The sequence below is a fragment of the Podarcis erhardii genome (genome assembly GCF_964252035.2).
Source record: "Podarcis erhardii genome assembly, chromosome: 9".
Taxonomy (NCBI): domain Eukaryota; kingdom Metazoa; phylum Chordata; class Lepidosauria; order Squamata; family Lacertidae; genus Podarcis; species Podarcis erhardii.
The window spans coordinates 12,553,585-12,571,569 of NC_138512.1; the positions used below are offsets into that span (position 1 = coordinate 12,553,585).

Here is a 17,985-nt window from a genome sequence, read left to right on the forward strand (position 1 = left end):
ATGTTCTCCTACTGGTTTCTCTGTCTTGTGATTCCTGATGTCCGATTTATGTCCGTTTATTCTTTGGCGTAAGGTCTGGCCTGTTTGTCCAATATAGAGAGCTGAAGGACACTGTTGGCATTTTATGGCATACACAATGTTAGACGATGAGCAATTAAATAGTCCCGAAATGGTATGTGTGATGTTGTTGGGGCCAGTAATGGTGTTGTCCGGGTGTATGTGGCAGCAAAGTTGGCATCTGGGTTTATTGCAGGCTCTGGTGCCAGTGTCCGTGTTAGGTCTGGTTGTAGTATTATTGTGGGTTAGGAGTTGTTTAAGACTGGGTGGCTGTCTGTAGGCAATGAAAGGTCTTCCTCCCAGAGCTTGAGAAAGAGAACTGTCATTGTCCAGGAGAGGTTGTAGATCTCTGATGATGCGTTGTACTGTTTTAACTTGGGAGCTGTATGTGATGACTAGAGGTGTTCTGTTATTTTCTTTTTTGGGTCTGTCTTGCAGCAAGTTCTCTCTGGGTATCAGTCTGGCTCTGTTGATCTGTTGTCTAACTTCATCTGTTGAGTATTTTAGTTCTAAAAAGGTTTGCTGTAGATCTCTTTGGTGAGAGTCTCTGTCTGTAGAATTGGAACAGATGCGGCTGTAACGTAGTGCCTGGCTATATACAATGGACTGTTTGGTATGTTTGGGATGGTAGCTAGAGGCATGTAGATATGTTTGTCGGTCAGTTGGTTTACGGTATAAGGTGGTGTCTATGTGCCCATCCTGTATTTTTATAGTAGTGTCCAAAAAATGTATTTCTTGCATAGATTGATTCATTGTTAGGTTGATTGTGGGGTGAAAATCATTGAATTTCTGGTGGAAGGTGTCCAGGGTCTGTTGACCATGTGTCCAGATGATAAAAATATCGTCAATGTATCACAGGTACAAGAGAGGTTTGAGTGGGTAGGAGTTTAGGAAACGTTGTTCTAAATCTGCCATGAAGATGTTGGCATACTGTGGGGCCATGCGGGTGCCCATTGCTGTGCCGCTGATCTGAAGGAACAGGTCATCACCGAATTTGAAGTTGTTGTGGGTAAGGACAAATTGGCAGAGTTTGGTGGCAAAGTCCGCTGTGGTTTTATCTGAAATGGTGTTCCTTATAGCTTGTAAACCATCGTTGTGTGGGATGTTGGTATACAGAGATTCCACATCCATAGTAGCTAGTATAGTATTGTTGGGAAGATTATTTAAAGATTGTATTTTCCTCAGAAAATCTGTGGTGTCACGTACATAGCTGGGAGCACTGATGGCATATGGTTTCAGAACAGAGTCCATATAACCGGAGACACCCACTGTAATAGTGCCAATACCTGAAATGATGGGGCGTCCTGGATTTCCTGGTTTGTGTATTTTAGGTAGAAGATAGAAAGTTCCTGGTCGAGGTTCTGTTGGTGTGTTAGTGAGGATCTGTTCTTGGATGTGTGGGGGTAGCTCCTTAACAATCTTGTTCAGTTCTTTTTTGTATTCTTGTGTGGGGTCTGAGTCCAATTTTATGTAAAAGGCGGTATTGGAAAGTTGTCTGTGAGCCTCCTGAATGTAGTCAGTTTTGTTCATGATGACGACAGCTCCACCTTTGTCCGCTTCTTTAATTATAATGTCTGGGTTGTTTCTGAGATTATCTATGGCTCTCCTTTCAGCATGGTTTAGATTTTGTTGTAAGCGATGGTGTTTTCTGGTCACATCTGTTTGGATTCTGTGGCGGAAGCAGTCAATGTACAAGTCCAGTGTGGTATTGCGTCCATCAGGAGGGGTCCATGTGGAGTCCCTTTTTGTGTAACACTTTTTCGGTGGTAGTTGGTGGTCAGTGTTCTGTTGGGAGGGTGGTTGTTGTTCTCCAGTGGGTTGAGAGGTGTTGTGTTGTGAAGTTGTTGCTTGTTCTGCTTGTTCCACACAGACCTGTAAATAGTAGTTTGCCTGATTGCCTAGGGCAACAAAAAATCATCATCATACCAGACAGGCAAGCTTTTCTATGTATTTGCTTCATTTCAGGCTATTGGCACAAGACATTTATGCTGTCTAGTAAACTTTAGTGGATTTATTCTCAAGGGACGCGGGTGGCGCTGTGGGTTAAACCACAGAGCCTAGGGCTTGCCAGTCAGAAGGTTGGCGGTTCGAATCCCCGCGACGAGGTGAGCTCCCGTTGCTCAGTCCCTGCTCCTGTCAACCTAGCAGTTCGAAAGCACGTCAAAGTGCAAGTAGATAAATAGGTACCACTCCGGCGGAAAGGTAAACAGCGTTTCCGTGCGCTGCTCTGGTTCGCCAGAAGCGGCTTAGTCATGCTGGCCACATGACCCAGAAGCTGTACGCCGGCTCCCTCGGCCAATAAAGCGAGATGAGCACCGCAACCCCAGAGTCGGCCACAACTGGACCTAATGGTCAGGGGTCCCTTTACCTTTACTTAAACTTTAATGGATCTATTCTCAAGAAGGAATGAACACTAAAAAAAAAACCACACCAAACCACTCACCACCTTTTCCTACGCAGTATGAAACTCTGGCAAACTAACACACTTAACACAAATAATAGCAGCATTCAAACATAGTTCTTATAGGGACAGAGGGTCAGAATTATATTTCTAGAAAGCCTTTATGACCTATACAACTTAACTTTCTTGTCTCGGTAATTTTAGACCTAGGCTTAATTTAATATTCACCTAAGTAAAATTTGCTGGTAGGAGACCAAGTAATCTCTCGCTGCTGAAACAACAAACACAGATGCAAAGCCCACAGAAGAATTGCCCTCTAAGAAAGAGACTGGGTGTCAATAGATATTGCCCTATGCAATGGCTGGACTGCAACATCTTTGCTCTTTGTGTCTGAACTTGCCCCACCCTCTGGCCCTAGGAGTCCTCATAAGGAAGCTGTGCCTGGAGAAAGAACTGTGAGGGGAGAGACCCCATCAGGAAGGCCTCCTTCCACCTTCCTTGCTCCACCCTCTAGTCTCTGCTTCTCAATTTGTATTGAATTATTTTATGTACTGTGGCTTGCCGTTGTTTTATTGATATAGTTTAGAAATTATTTATTATAGCTGTTGAGTAGATTTCTGTTTAACGTTTATGTTGTTATTATTTAATACTATTCTAATAATTGTTGAATGTTACTTTTTGATGTAGGTTGCCAATTTAATGTTTTATTATCACATTTTTGGATCACATTAGATTGTTATAAGATGTACATTTTTTTGTTTCTTCAGCTTGTAAACCGCCTTGAGTACTGTAAGATAGAAAGATGGTATACAAATCAAAAATGAAGATGATGAACCTCCTGGCCACAAACATTAACTCTAGAGGCACTCTAGCCCATCTCAGCTGCTTCCATGGCCTCTGATGAAGACCAGAAGTCAGGGAAGAAAACACCTTTGCACTGCAATTTTTTCATGGGGCAATGCTAATGGCAAAAAACTGACCCAGTTCCCTACCTGTGAGAGCACTGGGATGAAAAAGCTGCTATTTAGCACTGCACAGTATCTACACAAGATATTATATACCAAAGCCCCAGATGAACTGGGGGTGGGTGGTGGGACAGCGCTCTGGCTTGGGAATCCTGACCTGGGCAACCACTCCTGACTATCATTTTAACGCTAAATTGATCTCAAACAATGGCTGGCGGGACCCTTGTCAATTCCAGTTCAGTGACTTATAGGATTCCCTTGCTGTGTGGCAGTGTTACTTGAACTGAGCAAAGTTTATTTATTCATAACATTTATGCACTGTTTGTTTGTTTAAGAAAACCAAAGCAGTTTACAAAAGATACAACAGTAAAATCAAGAAAAAATCACAACCATCCTTTAAAACATACAGTGGTGCCCTGCAAGATGAACGCCTCGCAAGATGGAAAACCCGCTAGACGAAAGGGTTTTCCGTTTTGGAGGCGCTTCGCTAAATGAATTTCTCTATGGGGTTGCTTCGCAAGACGAAAAAATCTTGCGAGTTCCCGCGGTGTTTTTTCGCTTCCCCCCCCTTTCCTAAGCCGCTAAGCCGCTTATCAGCTGTTCCGCTGATAAGCTGCCTCTCAGCTGATCGCTAAAAGCCGCTAGACTGCTAATAGCGCTAATCCGCTAAGCCGTCAATGGGCTTGCTTCGCAAGACGAAAAAACTGTTAGACGAAGAGAATCGCGGAACGGATTAATTTCGTCTTACGAGGCACCACTGTACAAAAGTTAACATGTTACAATGCGGTGCTAATAAGGTACCTCGGGTTAAGTACTTATTTCGTTCTGGAGGTCCGTACTTAACCTGAAACTGTTCTTAACCTGAAGCGCCACTTTAGCTAATGGGGCCTCCTGCCGCCGCCACGCCACCAGAGCCTAATTTCTGTTCTTATCCTGAAGCAAAGTTCTTAACCTGAATCACTATTTCTAGGTTAGCAGAGTGTGTAACCTGAAGCGTATGTGTTAAGTTGTGGGTGAACATATCAGACGACACAGCGATTCTTCAAACAGCTCTTGTTTATTCACAGGCCAGGACAGAACTGAACTGAAGGGTTCAGTCAGTCTGCTTATATAGAGCTCCAGTATAACGTAACTGTAACAATTTTCTAAAACTATCCAATCACTGAACGTCACTTTCGATCCCTTATTTGCATAACTATCTACAGTATCCCCCTGCTGGCCCAGGGTGAGAACTTCATTACATAACAGTATGTAACCTGAAGCGTATGTAACCCGAGGTACCACTGTAAAGCCAAGGTTGCAGGTTCGATTCTCATAGGAGACAGCTACATATTCCTGCATTGAAGGGGGTTGGAAAATTGTCAGGGTCCCCTCCAACTCTACAATTCTCTGATTCAATTAAAACAGATTAACATTATCTCAACTTTCTAAGCATCTGAGCAGCCTTGTCTAAACAAGAATGCTTTCAGCAGGTCCTAAGAAGAGAACAATGAAGGCACCTGCTTGATATCAAAGGCAGGGAGTTCCAAAGTTTCAGTGCTGCCACACTAATCGATCAAGTTCTTATAGACAGATGGTGGTGCAGATATTATATGGGATCTGTAGTACCACCAATTCTGCTGATCAAAATGGCTGACTGGGCACATGACATGCGGGGCAAGCCCACCACATGGTCTGAGGGACGGTGGACCGGCCCACGGCTAGAAAAGGTTGCTGACCCCTGGTCATGTTATTAGCACAGGCCAAACAGCCACCCTTTTCTTTTCATTTTTGAGAAAAATGAATCTGCACATTTATTCCAGAAGTAACATCCTGTACATTAAGACCCACAGCCCATGGGTGGGCATGCAGTTAATCATCCCATCCCTGCTTTTGCTGATACAATCAACAGTCCCCCATTACATATGCCTTAAAGGAAAAAAATTCCAGCAAGAGAATAGATCACAACACTGTACTACACTACAGGGCTGATGTAAACGACTCTTTTGACTCCCCAGCAAAATGAGTCACTTCACAGAACTGTTTAAATCACAACATTCTTCCCACTGCAGTATGCATATACTAATAATGGAGTTATTTCCCTTTGCAAATGAAAAAGTAGAAGGGCAAATTTTTTAAAGGTTTCCAAACTCTCAAAAACTAACATTTCTGCATAAAATTAAACGTGGATTAGAAAGAGCTGCCTTTGGCTTTGGGGGGGGGTATGAAAGTGTCAAATGATAGCTGCACTAAAATCCTGGACTTCTCAGAAAGAATTACCTGAGCAACTGCTTTCCAAAAATACAAAAAAAAAGCTTCAAAATAAACCAGAAAGTCCCAACAATAGGTGCCAGTGCAAATCTAATTTTTTCTCTATAGCACAGCTTCTGTAAACAGCTGTGACATCACTGAAAGGGAGGAGTCGGCTGATTTCTCACAAAGTGATTGGTTAGACTGGTGCCCTGAACATTTTGCTTTGTCTTGCCTGTTCTACAACGGATTGACACTTTAAAAATAATAATAATAATAAAAAGAAAAAGAAAAGAAAATTATTCTGAGCTTAGGCTCATGTACAGCAAGTAGATTTATAATCCCCTCACAGTCACCCTGAAAGGCAGGGGTAAAGGTAAAGGTAAAGGGACCCCTGACCATTAGGTCCAGTCGTGACCGACTCTGGGGTTGCGGCACTCATCTCGCTTTATTGGCCGAGGGAGCCGGCGTACAGCTTCTGGGTCATGTGGCCAGCATGACTAAGCTGCTTCTGGCGAACCAGAGCAGCACACAGAAACGCCGTTTACCTTCCCACTGGAGCGGTACCTATTTATCTACTTGCACTTTGATGTGCTTTCGAACTGCTAGGTTGGCAGGAGCAGGGACCGAGCAACGGGAGCTCACCCCGTCGCGGGGATTCAAACAGCCGACCTTCTGATCGGCAAGTCCTAGGCTCTGTGGTTTAACCCACAGCGCCACCCGCGTCCTTTGAAAGGCAGGGGTAGGGGACCCTAAAAAATCCTCACTGGGTAACTGCAAGTTCTTGTGCATACCCAGAGAAGCACTTTTGATCCTGACTTGTTAGTTTTCTTAGTTCTGGGTGCCCAGGGTTTTAATTTGGAATAGTCAGCTTGACACTTGTATTATCAAATGCAATTTCCCAGCTACAGCTCTTGTGTGACAGTTCTATGCACACTACAAAGAGTAGTTTCTTTGAAGAAGACTCTCGACAAATCATGCTCTACATCTGAATGCTGAAAGATACCAGGAAGGTTTCATGTCACGGAAATGCAAAATAATAACAACAATAAATAAATAAAACATACAGTGTGATATTAGAAGTTAGAAATCAGAACAATTTACTCTGTGTTGCAGGGCTTCAAAGCTGCACAGTATTTCTCTTCATTCTTTCTACTTGGGAGTTTATACAATGCAAGTGTTGCTTTGTTTATGCACAGTTTTATTACAGTATATATCCTGCTATGCCAGGAACAGATTTAGCAAGTCCTTGTTGAACTTCTATTGATATTTACAAAGGATGCTTTTATATGGTATTAGATGTTCACAGAGTACATCATATTGATCTAGGAATAAAAAGCTGTTTCCCCCCACTATAGCTTGCCTGCCCTTTTTGTGGTATATTGAAATTTGAGGATTTCCTCCCCTACACAAAATTGTACTACTAGACAAGACTTTTTTTTCCTGGGTAACTGCTGCTGTTATATTTAGAGAGCAGAGATAACAGCATGTATACTCTTAGCATCACTTTAAGCAAAAAGTGATGTCTGACATTTAATTCTAAACCATGTCTGACATTTAGTGCTATATTTCAGCAAGGGAAAAAAAACATCACCTATAAAAAGTAATTTTGCACCTTTTCACAATTAGTTTCTGATTGCAAATTGCTAGTGAGCATCACTCTGCTATTCTCTACTGGATAAAATAAGGCGACTGACCATATAAGATAATATGATTGTGAAGAACAGAGGACCAACTTCCTGCATTATACATATTTAACTGTAGTTTGTATACTACATTTCAAGAGTTTACAGACCTACTAAAATAGATCATCCTCCCAAATTATCTCTCTGATTCTTGCCCGAAATAAAATGCAGCATTAGTCAGATGTTCTATGAGCAGCTATAGTGAGCAGCTATAGATTTACCAGCAATTTTTCTACTTTACAGCTGAAAATCCTTTAAAAAGATACACATTAGAGAGGACATAACATTTCACATTTATCCACTTCTGTAAGTTTGGAACTATTTAGGGAAACCATTTTTACCAACACCTTTCCAAGCCTAATGTATTTCTCTGTTTGTACAAACCACAAGTAAGTCTGTCATAAACTACACTGTTGCTGCACAGACATGTCAAGACGTGCTCAGCAAATCATACTGTATTACAGATATAAAGAATAGTGCCCATGATATGGAAAGCATTTGTATTTGGCAGCTAAATAATGCCAGTTTTAGCCCTTTCAAACATGAGAAAGCAAAAAGATGGCAGCGTGACCCACAGAATGGATTCCTCGCGCGCCCCCCCCCCTTTCACAGGCAGGGACTGCTGTGGATCTGCTCCCTTGCATGATGCATCCATCTTTGCAAAAGCTAACTTTGTGAAATCAGCTAGGTTTCTGTTCATTTTTAAAAGGTTTGCTCTGAATGCCAGGCCAGTGGAAATACTATAGAAGGTAAAACACATCAGCAATAGCGATTCCCATCCCTATCTAGCAACCCTTCCTTTCCCCCCAGTGTGGACTTGTACAGTCATCCATCACGCTGACCTGACACGAGGTGCCTTCCTCATTGGGTGCTGATAAATATTTCCTCCCACCCAGAGACACACTAAAGAGTTCGATACTTATTCCGCTGCTTACTGGGAAACACAACACAGTTGTCAGGGCTCCAAAAGCCCCCATCAATAATAATACTCTGTGCCCCTGAGCTCCCTTTTCCTTCTCTCTCTCTCTCTCTCCCCCTCTCTCTTTCTCTTAACGTCTAAAGCTCTCAGACTGGCTGCTGAAGAAGGAGCCTTCCGTATTAACAACTCCTGGAGGCAGAGAGAGAGAGAAATGTGCAGTCTCTTGATCCTGTGCTGCGAAATGTAACCTTAAACTGGCAACTGCTAGTTTGGGGATTTTAGTTTCCTGGAAACCAGGGCTGCGAGCTGCACGTTTTTCCATGAGCTAAGCAACACTTCTGCCCCCAGTAGAGAAGGAAAGGGAGCGCACAAGCCTAGCCGGTCACCATCATCACCACCACCACCTGACAGGCAGGCACAGTGCCAAAGAGATTCCACCCTGCTCCATCCTTTCCACCAGGCTAGGGAAGGAAAAGGGGAAGGAGGAGTTGTCTGTCTGCCGTTCCCTCTCTGATATTGCTTTGTCTCCTCTGCCTGCTGGGGCATCTCACTTTCTCCAGAAGCCTCTCCCTCTATCAAGTCAACTTTTCTCCCATCAGACAAACCTCCACAACCCAAAAAAAACAGAGCTCACTTGCAAGATAGTTTCTGAGATGACTCCGTGGCCCAAAGACTTTCACCGAACAAGCAGTAGGGGCAGCAAAAGCCCACCACATCAGCTAATTCCAGAGATGTTGGAGGAGCTCTTTTACCAATATTCAAGATTTCCCACAGAAATGATCCTATTATTACTATTCCCTCCTCTACAACGCTGTGTTGTTGTTTTTAAAGGGCTCTCTGTGGGCTTCAGGAACCAGAGTAGGGATAAGGAGAAAGTGGAAAGGGCTTTGTTTGGCTGCAAGCTCTGCATTGCACAGTCATCAAAGTTAAGTGTAAGGGTTGGGGAAGGGAGATGGGGGGAGAGAGAGACGGGAATGGGGATGATTTTGATATCAGAGTGCGGCCCAGCCTTCCTATGTGGACGTGGTGGGCATCTTCAGCCATCCTAGGGAAGTTGCAGGAGAGAAAGCACTGGAAGCCGAAATTGATGAAGGAAACTGAGGAAGGGGGCACGTTTGTTATTTTTCCTTGGAGGAAAGGGCAGAAAGTGTCGATGACCTCCCAAGCAGCAAATTCACCTGGCCACTCTGAAGGGGAAGGACTCGGCCAGAGAAAGAGAGAGAGAGAGATTTGGGGAAGGTTCTGCTCGAGTTCCCCTGGTCTGCTCTGGAGTTCTTTCTGGGGAACGCACATTTACCCCAAGAAAGGGCGCGCGCTCTCCCTCTCTCGCGCACCTCGGAGGAGAAAAGGGGGCGTGAAACAGACCCCCAAATATCTCCCGTGCCCCCCTTTGGAAACGCGCACGAAACTGCCCACCCAAAGGAAAAGAAGCCGAGCCGAGCTTGGCCGAGAGCGAGACCAACAGGCGTCGAGTCGAGGCGCAACACGGGCATTATTTCCCCCACCCCTTCCCACGCCGCCCTCCGACCCCAGGAGGAGAGCGCTTCCCTCTCTCTCCCCCCCCCAACTACTCCTTCCCTCCCCTTTCTTTTACCTGGTGGCTGAAGGGGGCTTCCCAAGAGGCGGCGAGGTTGCAGAAGGAGGAGCAGGAGGAGGTGGCGGCGGCGGCGGCGGTGGAGGAGGAGAGGGAGAAGGCGGCATCTTCGGAGAGCCCGCAGCCAGCCATGCCTCCCTCTCGCTGCCCACGGTGAAAGAGAGAGAGAGACGGGGAGATGGAGACGCTCGAGCGGCGCGCGCGGCACTTGGGCAGCAGAGCCTGGGCGAAACTCTTCGGCGTCCTGGAGGCGCAGGGAGAGGCTGGCGAGCGAGCGCAGCGGCAACGGCGGGGCTCTCTCTGGACGCTCTCCTTCTGGTGTGCGGCTCTTTGGAGAGGCGCCGTCAGGAGCCACCGCCGGAATCACGTGGGCGCGCTCCCGCCGCCGCCCCCGCGGCTGCTGGGGACACACAGGCTGCGTGTGACCAACAGCCCGGTGCTGCCAAAGCGACGCCGAGAAGCGCCCCGTGCTCGGGTCCCGCCGTCGCCGCCTCCTTTCCGGGCGAGCGCGATGCGTAAAAAGGAGCCGGCTGGCCCCAAATGCGCCAAGGGCTAGGGATGCGCGCTTGGACTGGGGAGGGGAGCCCGGTCTGTTCGGGGAAGGAGGGAGGCGGGCTGGGCGAGGGTCGGGGTGCGCACGAGGGATGGAGAGAGAGAGAGAGGAAACAAGCTCAAGTTGGAGAATCTGCAGATTTTCAGCCCGAGCGCCCGGTGTGTTTTGTTTTTATTTTTCAAACATCAGGTTGCAGCTTGGCGCTGCAGCTGGGAACTTCCGTGCATGTGCAGAGTGCATCTCGCTCTCCCGCGCGAAAGTGCCTGGTCCCGCTTCTTCTTCCCCCGACCACCACCACCAAATGACTGAGCTCAGAGAGAGAGCCTCTGAGCATGTGCTGAGTTGATTTTGCGCCATCAGGGAAGCTGAGGCCACCAGGCTCCACGCGGTTTCGTGAGCATGCACAGGGTGCCATCCTCAGGAGCGAAACGAGGCTTCGTTCATTCGTTCATTAGGGGCATAATTTAAGACAATGGAACCAAAAGGGGGATGGGAACCATCCATAAAACACTGGGCTTTATTTCACCTGGATCAAATACCCAGTTTGGAACACACACAAGCGCGCGCATCTGCTGGGAGCCTCAATGGCGCTGCTCTGGAGTTCGAGCCCCATGTTGGGCAAACAGATTCCTGCATTTCAGGGGGTTGGACTAGGTGACCCTGGGGGTCCCTTCCGATTCTAGGAAAGCCCAGAGCCGAGGGTGACGCTCGGCAGGTGGCTTCGTGGGAGAGATGTCAGAAGCCAGGAGACAGAAAACCCTTTTTTCCCCCGAAGAGCGACGCATTCTGAGAACATTCTGGGCATGTTCTCGTCGCGTTTCTCGTCTCTGATCCCCTTTATCTCGCCACCGAGGGATTTAAAGGGAACTCAGACGTGGAGCAAAGGGCTGGAGCGAGGGGGGGGGAGCTCCATCCCTCGCCCGAGGGACCTATGTGCAGCTGCTAAAGAAAACATGTATTTTAAATAGCCACAGGTTTGGGAAAGGAGGACTTGACGCTGCTTCCTTTTCAAAGCTAATAGGCACAATCCTATGCATGGACGTTCAGAAGCAGGTTCCAGTGCGTTCAGTGAATTTGTATCCTGTCTAATAGGATCGCAGCCTCAGTGGCAGGTATTCTCTTCGGGGCAGCGTTCATTCCCAAGGATAAGCACGCACATCAAAAGAAGAACTTAGCCTCCAAAGGCAGAGAAGGCTAAAGGCTTTTCCTAGCGCGACACTCCTCCCCCTTAAAATATTATTATTATAATAATAGAGCAACAGAGGTCAAGCTCTCTCACTTAAGAGCCTCCCTGCAACCTGTTATCGTAAGAAACATTTGGTTTGCAAGCAGGCTTTCTTCTCTTTATTGATAGCACCTGGCAGGCAGTTCATTGCGGTGAAGACAGGCAGCTGAAGGCTCTCGGGGAAGGGAACATTCAAAACGAGCTTCTTGTTGCATATATCGCATGGCCCTTGTTCTTTCTCCCCACGCCAAATCACAATTACCCAAAGACGGAGCATTCTTCTCAGGTTGCTTCAGAGCTCTCTCCATAGAAAAGCGGGGGTCCACCTTTTTACTTAGCACACAATGCGTCTGTTTTCTTGCAAGCATGCACTAAGGTCACAAATCTTGCTTACAACCTTGTGGATCTCCATCGTTGCTTCAATGCACTTTTTTAAAGGGTGAAAGGTCTAAATAAAGGAAATCTACTATAACAACAACACAAGTAAACAGTAGCATATAATTAGAAATGTTGTATGTAAATGTAAAAGGCAATAATTGTTCTAGGAAAACCTCAAAGAATAAAGGCGGCCTGATTATTCACCCTAAGATGCAGCTGGAGAATGAGGTGGTTTGATCAAATGGTGAATAGATATATCAAGGGGCTTCTCTCACACTAAGGAGGAGTGCAGTCCTATCCACATTTATGCTGAGATAACTCTGATTAAACTCAATGGGGGGGGGTTGGCTTCTGAATATATATATATATATATATATATATATATATATATATATGATTGTGCTGTAATCTTATAAATAAAATTACGGTAATGATAATCTGTTCCACTTCTCCTTTAAGCCCCTGTGCTGTCCTGTATACATTCCCATTTCCACGTAGAGGCAAAATAAAGTGAATTTCTTTGCTGTGTGTTGTAATTTTTGAAAGTTCCCTGACAAAAAGTCAATTCCAACTTTTTATTTTATTTTTTTCATTTTGCTTTAAAAGCACAGTATTTTAAAATGACAGCCAACATGAACAGCAGCAACCAGCTCCTGTACCAGCTGCAGGTGGGAACTACAGCTGAGAAACATCAGCCAAGCAAAGGTGATTGCTAAAACCTGAGCCCCAATAAATTCTAAGAGTTAAAGAAAAAGAGGGTGAGGAATGAGAGGATACCAAGAAGGGCATTTCAAATTTACCCCCACAATGCAGGAATCTCAACTAAAGTGTCCATGACAGATGGCTATCCAACCTCTACTTAAAAACCTCCGAAAGCACCCAGCTTATTCAAAAGCACCCAGCTTATTTTAATATATACATATAATGGAAACACCAAAGCAGAACTCATAACCACGATTTCTAAAAATGCAGTCCCATGCTATTTGATTTTATTTAGACTTCTAAGTACAAGGACTGGAGCCTTAGAAAACATTCCCTTCTGAATTTCTGTGATAAGCCATTCATCTCCCTGCAATTTTCACACCCCTTTCACTGCTTCATTAAAGGTAAAGGGACCCCTGACCATTAGGTCCAGTCGTGACCTCATCTCACTTTATTGGCCGAGGGAGCTGGCGAACCAGAGCAGCGCACAGAAACACCGTTTGCCTTCCCGCCGGAGCGGTACCTATTTATCTACTTGCACTTTGACATGCTTTCGAACTGCTAGGTTGGCAAGAGCAGGGACCGATCAATGGGAGCTCACCCCGTCGCGGGGATTCGAAACACCAACCTTCCGATTGGCAAGTCCTAGGCTCAGTGGTTTAACCCACAGCGCCACCGCCATCCCTGCTTCATTACCCCACCCAAATTCTCTGCATGCACACTCAGTTTCAACAGCACCCCGCATCATTTTCAACCCCCCCCCAAAAAATGCACACACATATATACGCACACACAAATCCCTGGGTTATCTTTCGGACACACAGCTTGGAAGACCAGAACACTGGATATTTGTGGGTGAGAGAAACAGCCAAGTTCGTAGCCTTGATGCTTCCAGCACATATTCAAGCTAATGCTTTTTGATATTGTTGCATGATCTTATCTGCATATCCTGTCTTCCTCTATTTGGTTTTCTGTTTGTACCTCTAGGATAGGGCATGTTCTAGTTTATGTCGTCCAAGCAGAATTTGCTTTAAAATATGCTGGAGACGTATGTGCCTTTATACTCCTTTATCCTCCTTCCAGTCCCTAATGAACTTGAGTACATCTCTGCTTAACCATGCAAATTTTACTCTTGTCTTTTGCCCACAGGTACATGCACCATCTGTGCCACTGAAGAACATTCCTACCTAAGAATGTTTGCAATTCCACATTTTTATTTTCTTTACTGCGTATTCCTCTGTATAGCAATAGATTTTGCAGCTGAGGAACAAACAAAAAAAAGCTCTGCGTGTTACATGCTGTGTGGTTCTCTCCCCAAATTATTTATTTTTTTACAAGTAGATTTTGCAGGTTGGCTGTCAGGGGAAAGTCAACTTAGCCTTATACAAAATTACTGAAGTCCCCATAACTTTTCCTCTTAAAAAAGTAGCATGGAAGGATTACGCAAGAGATGGAGGCTTAACTAGCCTTGTTTGGTGCCTGTGGTTCAGAATGCTTTTGTAGCTGACTTGATAGCTGTGACCATTCCTGGCAGACCATAACAGTCCATGCCCTAGTAACATCCCGGTTAGAGTACTTCAATGCACTTAAGTGGGGTGGCACGGAATTTGCAACTCATACAGAATGCAGTGGTGAAAAACCAGTAGCTTCCAGCCTGTCCCAAAGTTTCAGCTACTGTTGAAGAGCTGTGTGGAGAGAGATCAAGAGAAGATTGGAGAGCAGGAAAAATCAGGCATTGAAAAGTTTTCAGATGCTGCTTCCCACTTTCGTGATTTTTTTGCTATGGACACAGGAGCCCAGAACATAACCCACCAGTTTCCAGGTGTTAGTTATAACTTATAAAACTTGGGACCTAAATATTTTAGGCCAGGCATTTCAAAACTTGTGGAATCATCTAATTAAGTGTGGACTATGTGGACTAATTAAGTGTGGACTATGTGGACTAATTAAGTGTGGACTATGTGGACTAATTAAGTGTGGACTATGTGGACTAATTAAGTGTGGACTATGGGACGCGGGTGGCACTGTGGGTTAAACCACAGAGCCTAGGACTTGCCGATCAGAAGGTCGGCGGTTCGAATCCCCGCGACAGGGTGAGCTCCCGTTGCTCGGTCCCTGCTCCTGCCAACCTAGCAGTTCAAAAGCACATCAAAGTGCAAGTAGATAAATAGGTACCGCTCTGGCGGGAAGGTAAACAGTGTTTCCGTGCGCTGCTCTGGTTCGCCAGAAGTGGCTTAGTCATGCTGGCCACGTGACCCGGAAGCTGTACGCCGGCTCCCTCGGCCAATAAAGCAAGATGAGCGCTGCAACCCCAGAGTCGGCCACCACTGGACCTAATGGTCAGGGGTCCCTTTACCTTTACTATGTTCATGGGCCTAACCAGGATTCATGTTGGCAGAACCGAGTTATCTGCAAGGCGATTGGACAGTTAGTTAAGTATTTTTATTTATTTACTTGATGGGGGGGTCAGCTGCCCCCCTGCTATGTCCATGACTATGTTTTAGCGGAGAAGTCCAGTTACCACATAACATTTAAGGTGTGATGAGTGTATCAACTAGGTTAGGATAAACTCTTCTGACTATTCTAAGTTAAAAGAGTTAAGGGGAATACTTGGGAAATGACTTATGTGATATGCCGAATGGGAAAAGAGGTAAGAACTCACTGGAAAGGTTTGGTTTTGTAACCAGCACAGCCGTTCCATTCAGAGTGAGTTCTGCATGTGCAGTAGAAGTTTCCTTTCTTCTCCTTCCCCTGTGCACCCCCCCCCAAATCTGTTCTGCGTTCGCCCTGCACAGAACAAGGCCAGCCTAACCCCATTTAGAATCTGAGGCAAGATTTGCCACCAATGTCCCTCTTTCCTGATTCAGGCCCACGCCCTGGCAGGGCGAGAGGCCATTTGACAACACAGCCACTCTACAGAGGTGCCCCCTTATTTGTCAATATTTTAGGTGGAAATGGGGCATTCCACAAGGAGCTGCCAGGGCTCTCCCCATCTTCAGTTTTTGGCTGCATCTTTGGCTAACCCAAAGCGAAGTCCGTATCAGGATCTCTCGCCCCTCAGTGGAGCCTGTCGCCTGAGGTGGATCACCTCATGCTGCCTCATTGATGCACTGTCCATGCTAGGGCAGCAAGCTAGAGACTACACGGAATGCCTTTCCAGCCCCTTTCTGCCCTTCAGGATTTGACGCCTGAGGCAGCTGCCTCATTCTACCTCATGGTAGGGCTGGCCCTGCCTCAACCTTATGGAGGAGAATGGCAGAGGAGAGAAAATTCTGTTGTACAAGGAGAACTCACTGTGTGAACAGAAAAACTTCATTGGATAATAATAATAATAATTTATTATTTATACCCCGCCCACCTGGCTGGGTCCCCCCAGCCACTCTGGGCGGCTTCCAACAAAACACTAAAATACAATAACCTATTAAACATTAAAAGCTTCCCTAAACAGGGTTGCCTTTAGATGTCTTCTAAAAGTTTGGTAGGTATTTTTCTCTTTGACATCTGAAGGGAGGGTGTTCCACAGGGCGGGTGCCACTACCGAGAAGGCCCTCTGCCTGGTTCCCTGTAACTTGGCTTCTCGCAGCGAGGGAACCGCCAGAAGGCCCTCGGCGCTGGACCTCAGTGTCCGGGCAGAACGGACACTGAGGTCCCTGTTTTGGATACAACACAGGGCCATATTTGGAAGACAAACCTATTAAAATCTGTGCAAGCGCTGTTCTCATAGGCATTCTACTCATCTAAGGCATGATATTTCTCTCAAAGGGTATGTCTATGATTTAACATAAAAGCTAAGATTTTCTCCACCCTGCAGAGCGCACAGAAACATATTTAGCCTTTAGTATAAATCTGGTGCTCTTCAAATATCAGAATCTTAAGTGTTGCAGGAGAAATGGAAACATGCATTTGTATCTAATACGAAATGTCACCAGTGCGTTGTTGAAAGCAGCTGATCAATACTCACTATTCAGCTGAATAGCAACATATGAATTGCTCTTGACTGAAAATTAAGGTGGTGGGAAGCAAACAAGTAACGGAAACATTCTTAGAAAGCAAATTGAAAACTGCCAAGAGATAAGAGAACAAGATAAATGGATTTTGTTGTCGTCGTGGTTCTTTCAAGGTACATAAAGATCTCTTTGGATTCTACATGATCAAGTGTGCAGCTGGATAAACGTCTTGTCTGTTCAAGTGGAAGCAAACATTGATGAGTCTAATAACCTACCCACAATAAGAAACTTTCAACATTACTGTGGTTATTAAAATGAAGTGATAATTGAATGCCCTCCTCAGGCCTTTCAACAGCACTTCTCCATCAGCGTAATTGATGGTTAGTCTTTTGCACCCCAATAAATGGCAAAAATGAACAATTATGCCATTAAAGCAGACTTGCAGTCAAAGCCTCAAATCGCATTACTTAAGCAGCAACCCTTTATATGGTAGCAAAATAGCATGCTTTACTGTTAAAAATATGTATTAAAGTGCCCTCCAGACAGGTATATCGGAAGTCTAAATCCACACTAAAGTTCCTGTTAAAATAAGCAAGGTGGGTTAATGGGAAAGTGTGTATATTTTTGGGTGACATTATATATGAAGTAGTGACCCCAAATATATGTAAAAGTTCACCTTACCCAGAAAAGACGCACAGCACCCGAGTCACCAAATTTTCCTACCTCCCCAAGACCATTGTTCCTTCCCAGACCACCATCCAAATGGGCATTCTATACTTGGGCTCTGCAAACACAGAATGGGCTGTGATAGGGGAAGGATAAACAATATGGTCCAAGATTGCTCCCTCAACGCACAAAAGGCCTTTCATATTAACTTTCTAGTTAGTAGTGGTAGTAGTAGCAGGAATAATCATACTGTAGCTCAAGAGTCTTAGTTAACCCATCACATTAATGTGGATGGCCAGCTTTCTATTTAACGGCAATAATTATTTAAATAAAACCCTGGTTAATTGCTTGATTATGGTAATCCACGAATAAATTTGTCATTTGCTTAAGCAACTACTGAAAACTACTAAAAGATGTCAGAGATCTCACCAGTGGGGTTGCTGCCAAATTGCGTAATAATGATGATGATAATAATAATAATAATAATAATAAGCCACCCATCTAACTGGGTTGCCCCAGCCACTCTGCTTACGTTTTGTGGTTCAGTTATGGCAGAAATGTTATAGAAAGCAGGATGGTACTGCAGCGGCCTTACATTTTAATGAGACTCATCACCAACCTGTCCGACGCTCACCAAAAATACATGGGACTGCTGAAGACTACA

At 45.3% G+C, this 17,985-nt stretch overlaps 1 protein-coding gene across 2 annotated transcripts in view; it reads right to left on the bottom strand.

Annotated features, from left to right (window-relative positions):
• Positions 1-10,174, bottom strand: part of PPARGC1A (PPARG coactivator 1 alpha) — a 662,475-nt gene extending 652,301 nt beyond the window's left edge. Inside the window, exon 1 of one of the 2 annotated variants that reach the window (XM_081876225.1) lies at positions 9,851-10,174. In XM_081876225.1, the coding sequence (XP_081732351.1) occupies positions 9,851-9,982 (132 nt within the window). In that variant the 5' untranslated portion in view covers positions 9,983-10,174. The remainder of the gene's footprint in view (positions 1-9,850) is intronic. The other variant, XM_081876227.1, reaches the window with a different exon arrangement.
• Positions 10,175-17,985: the final 7,811 nt, after the last annotated feature.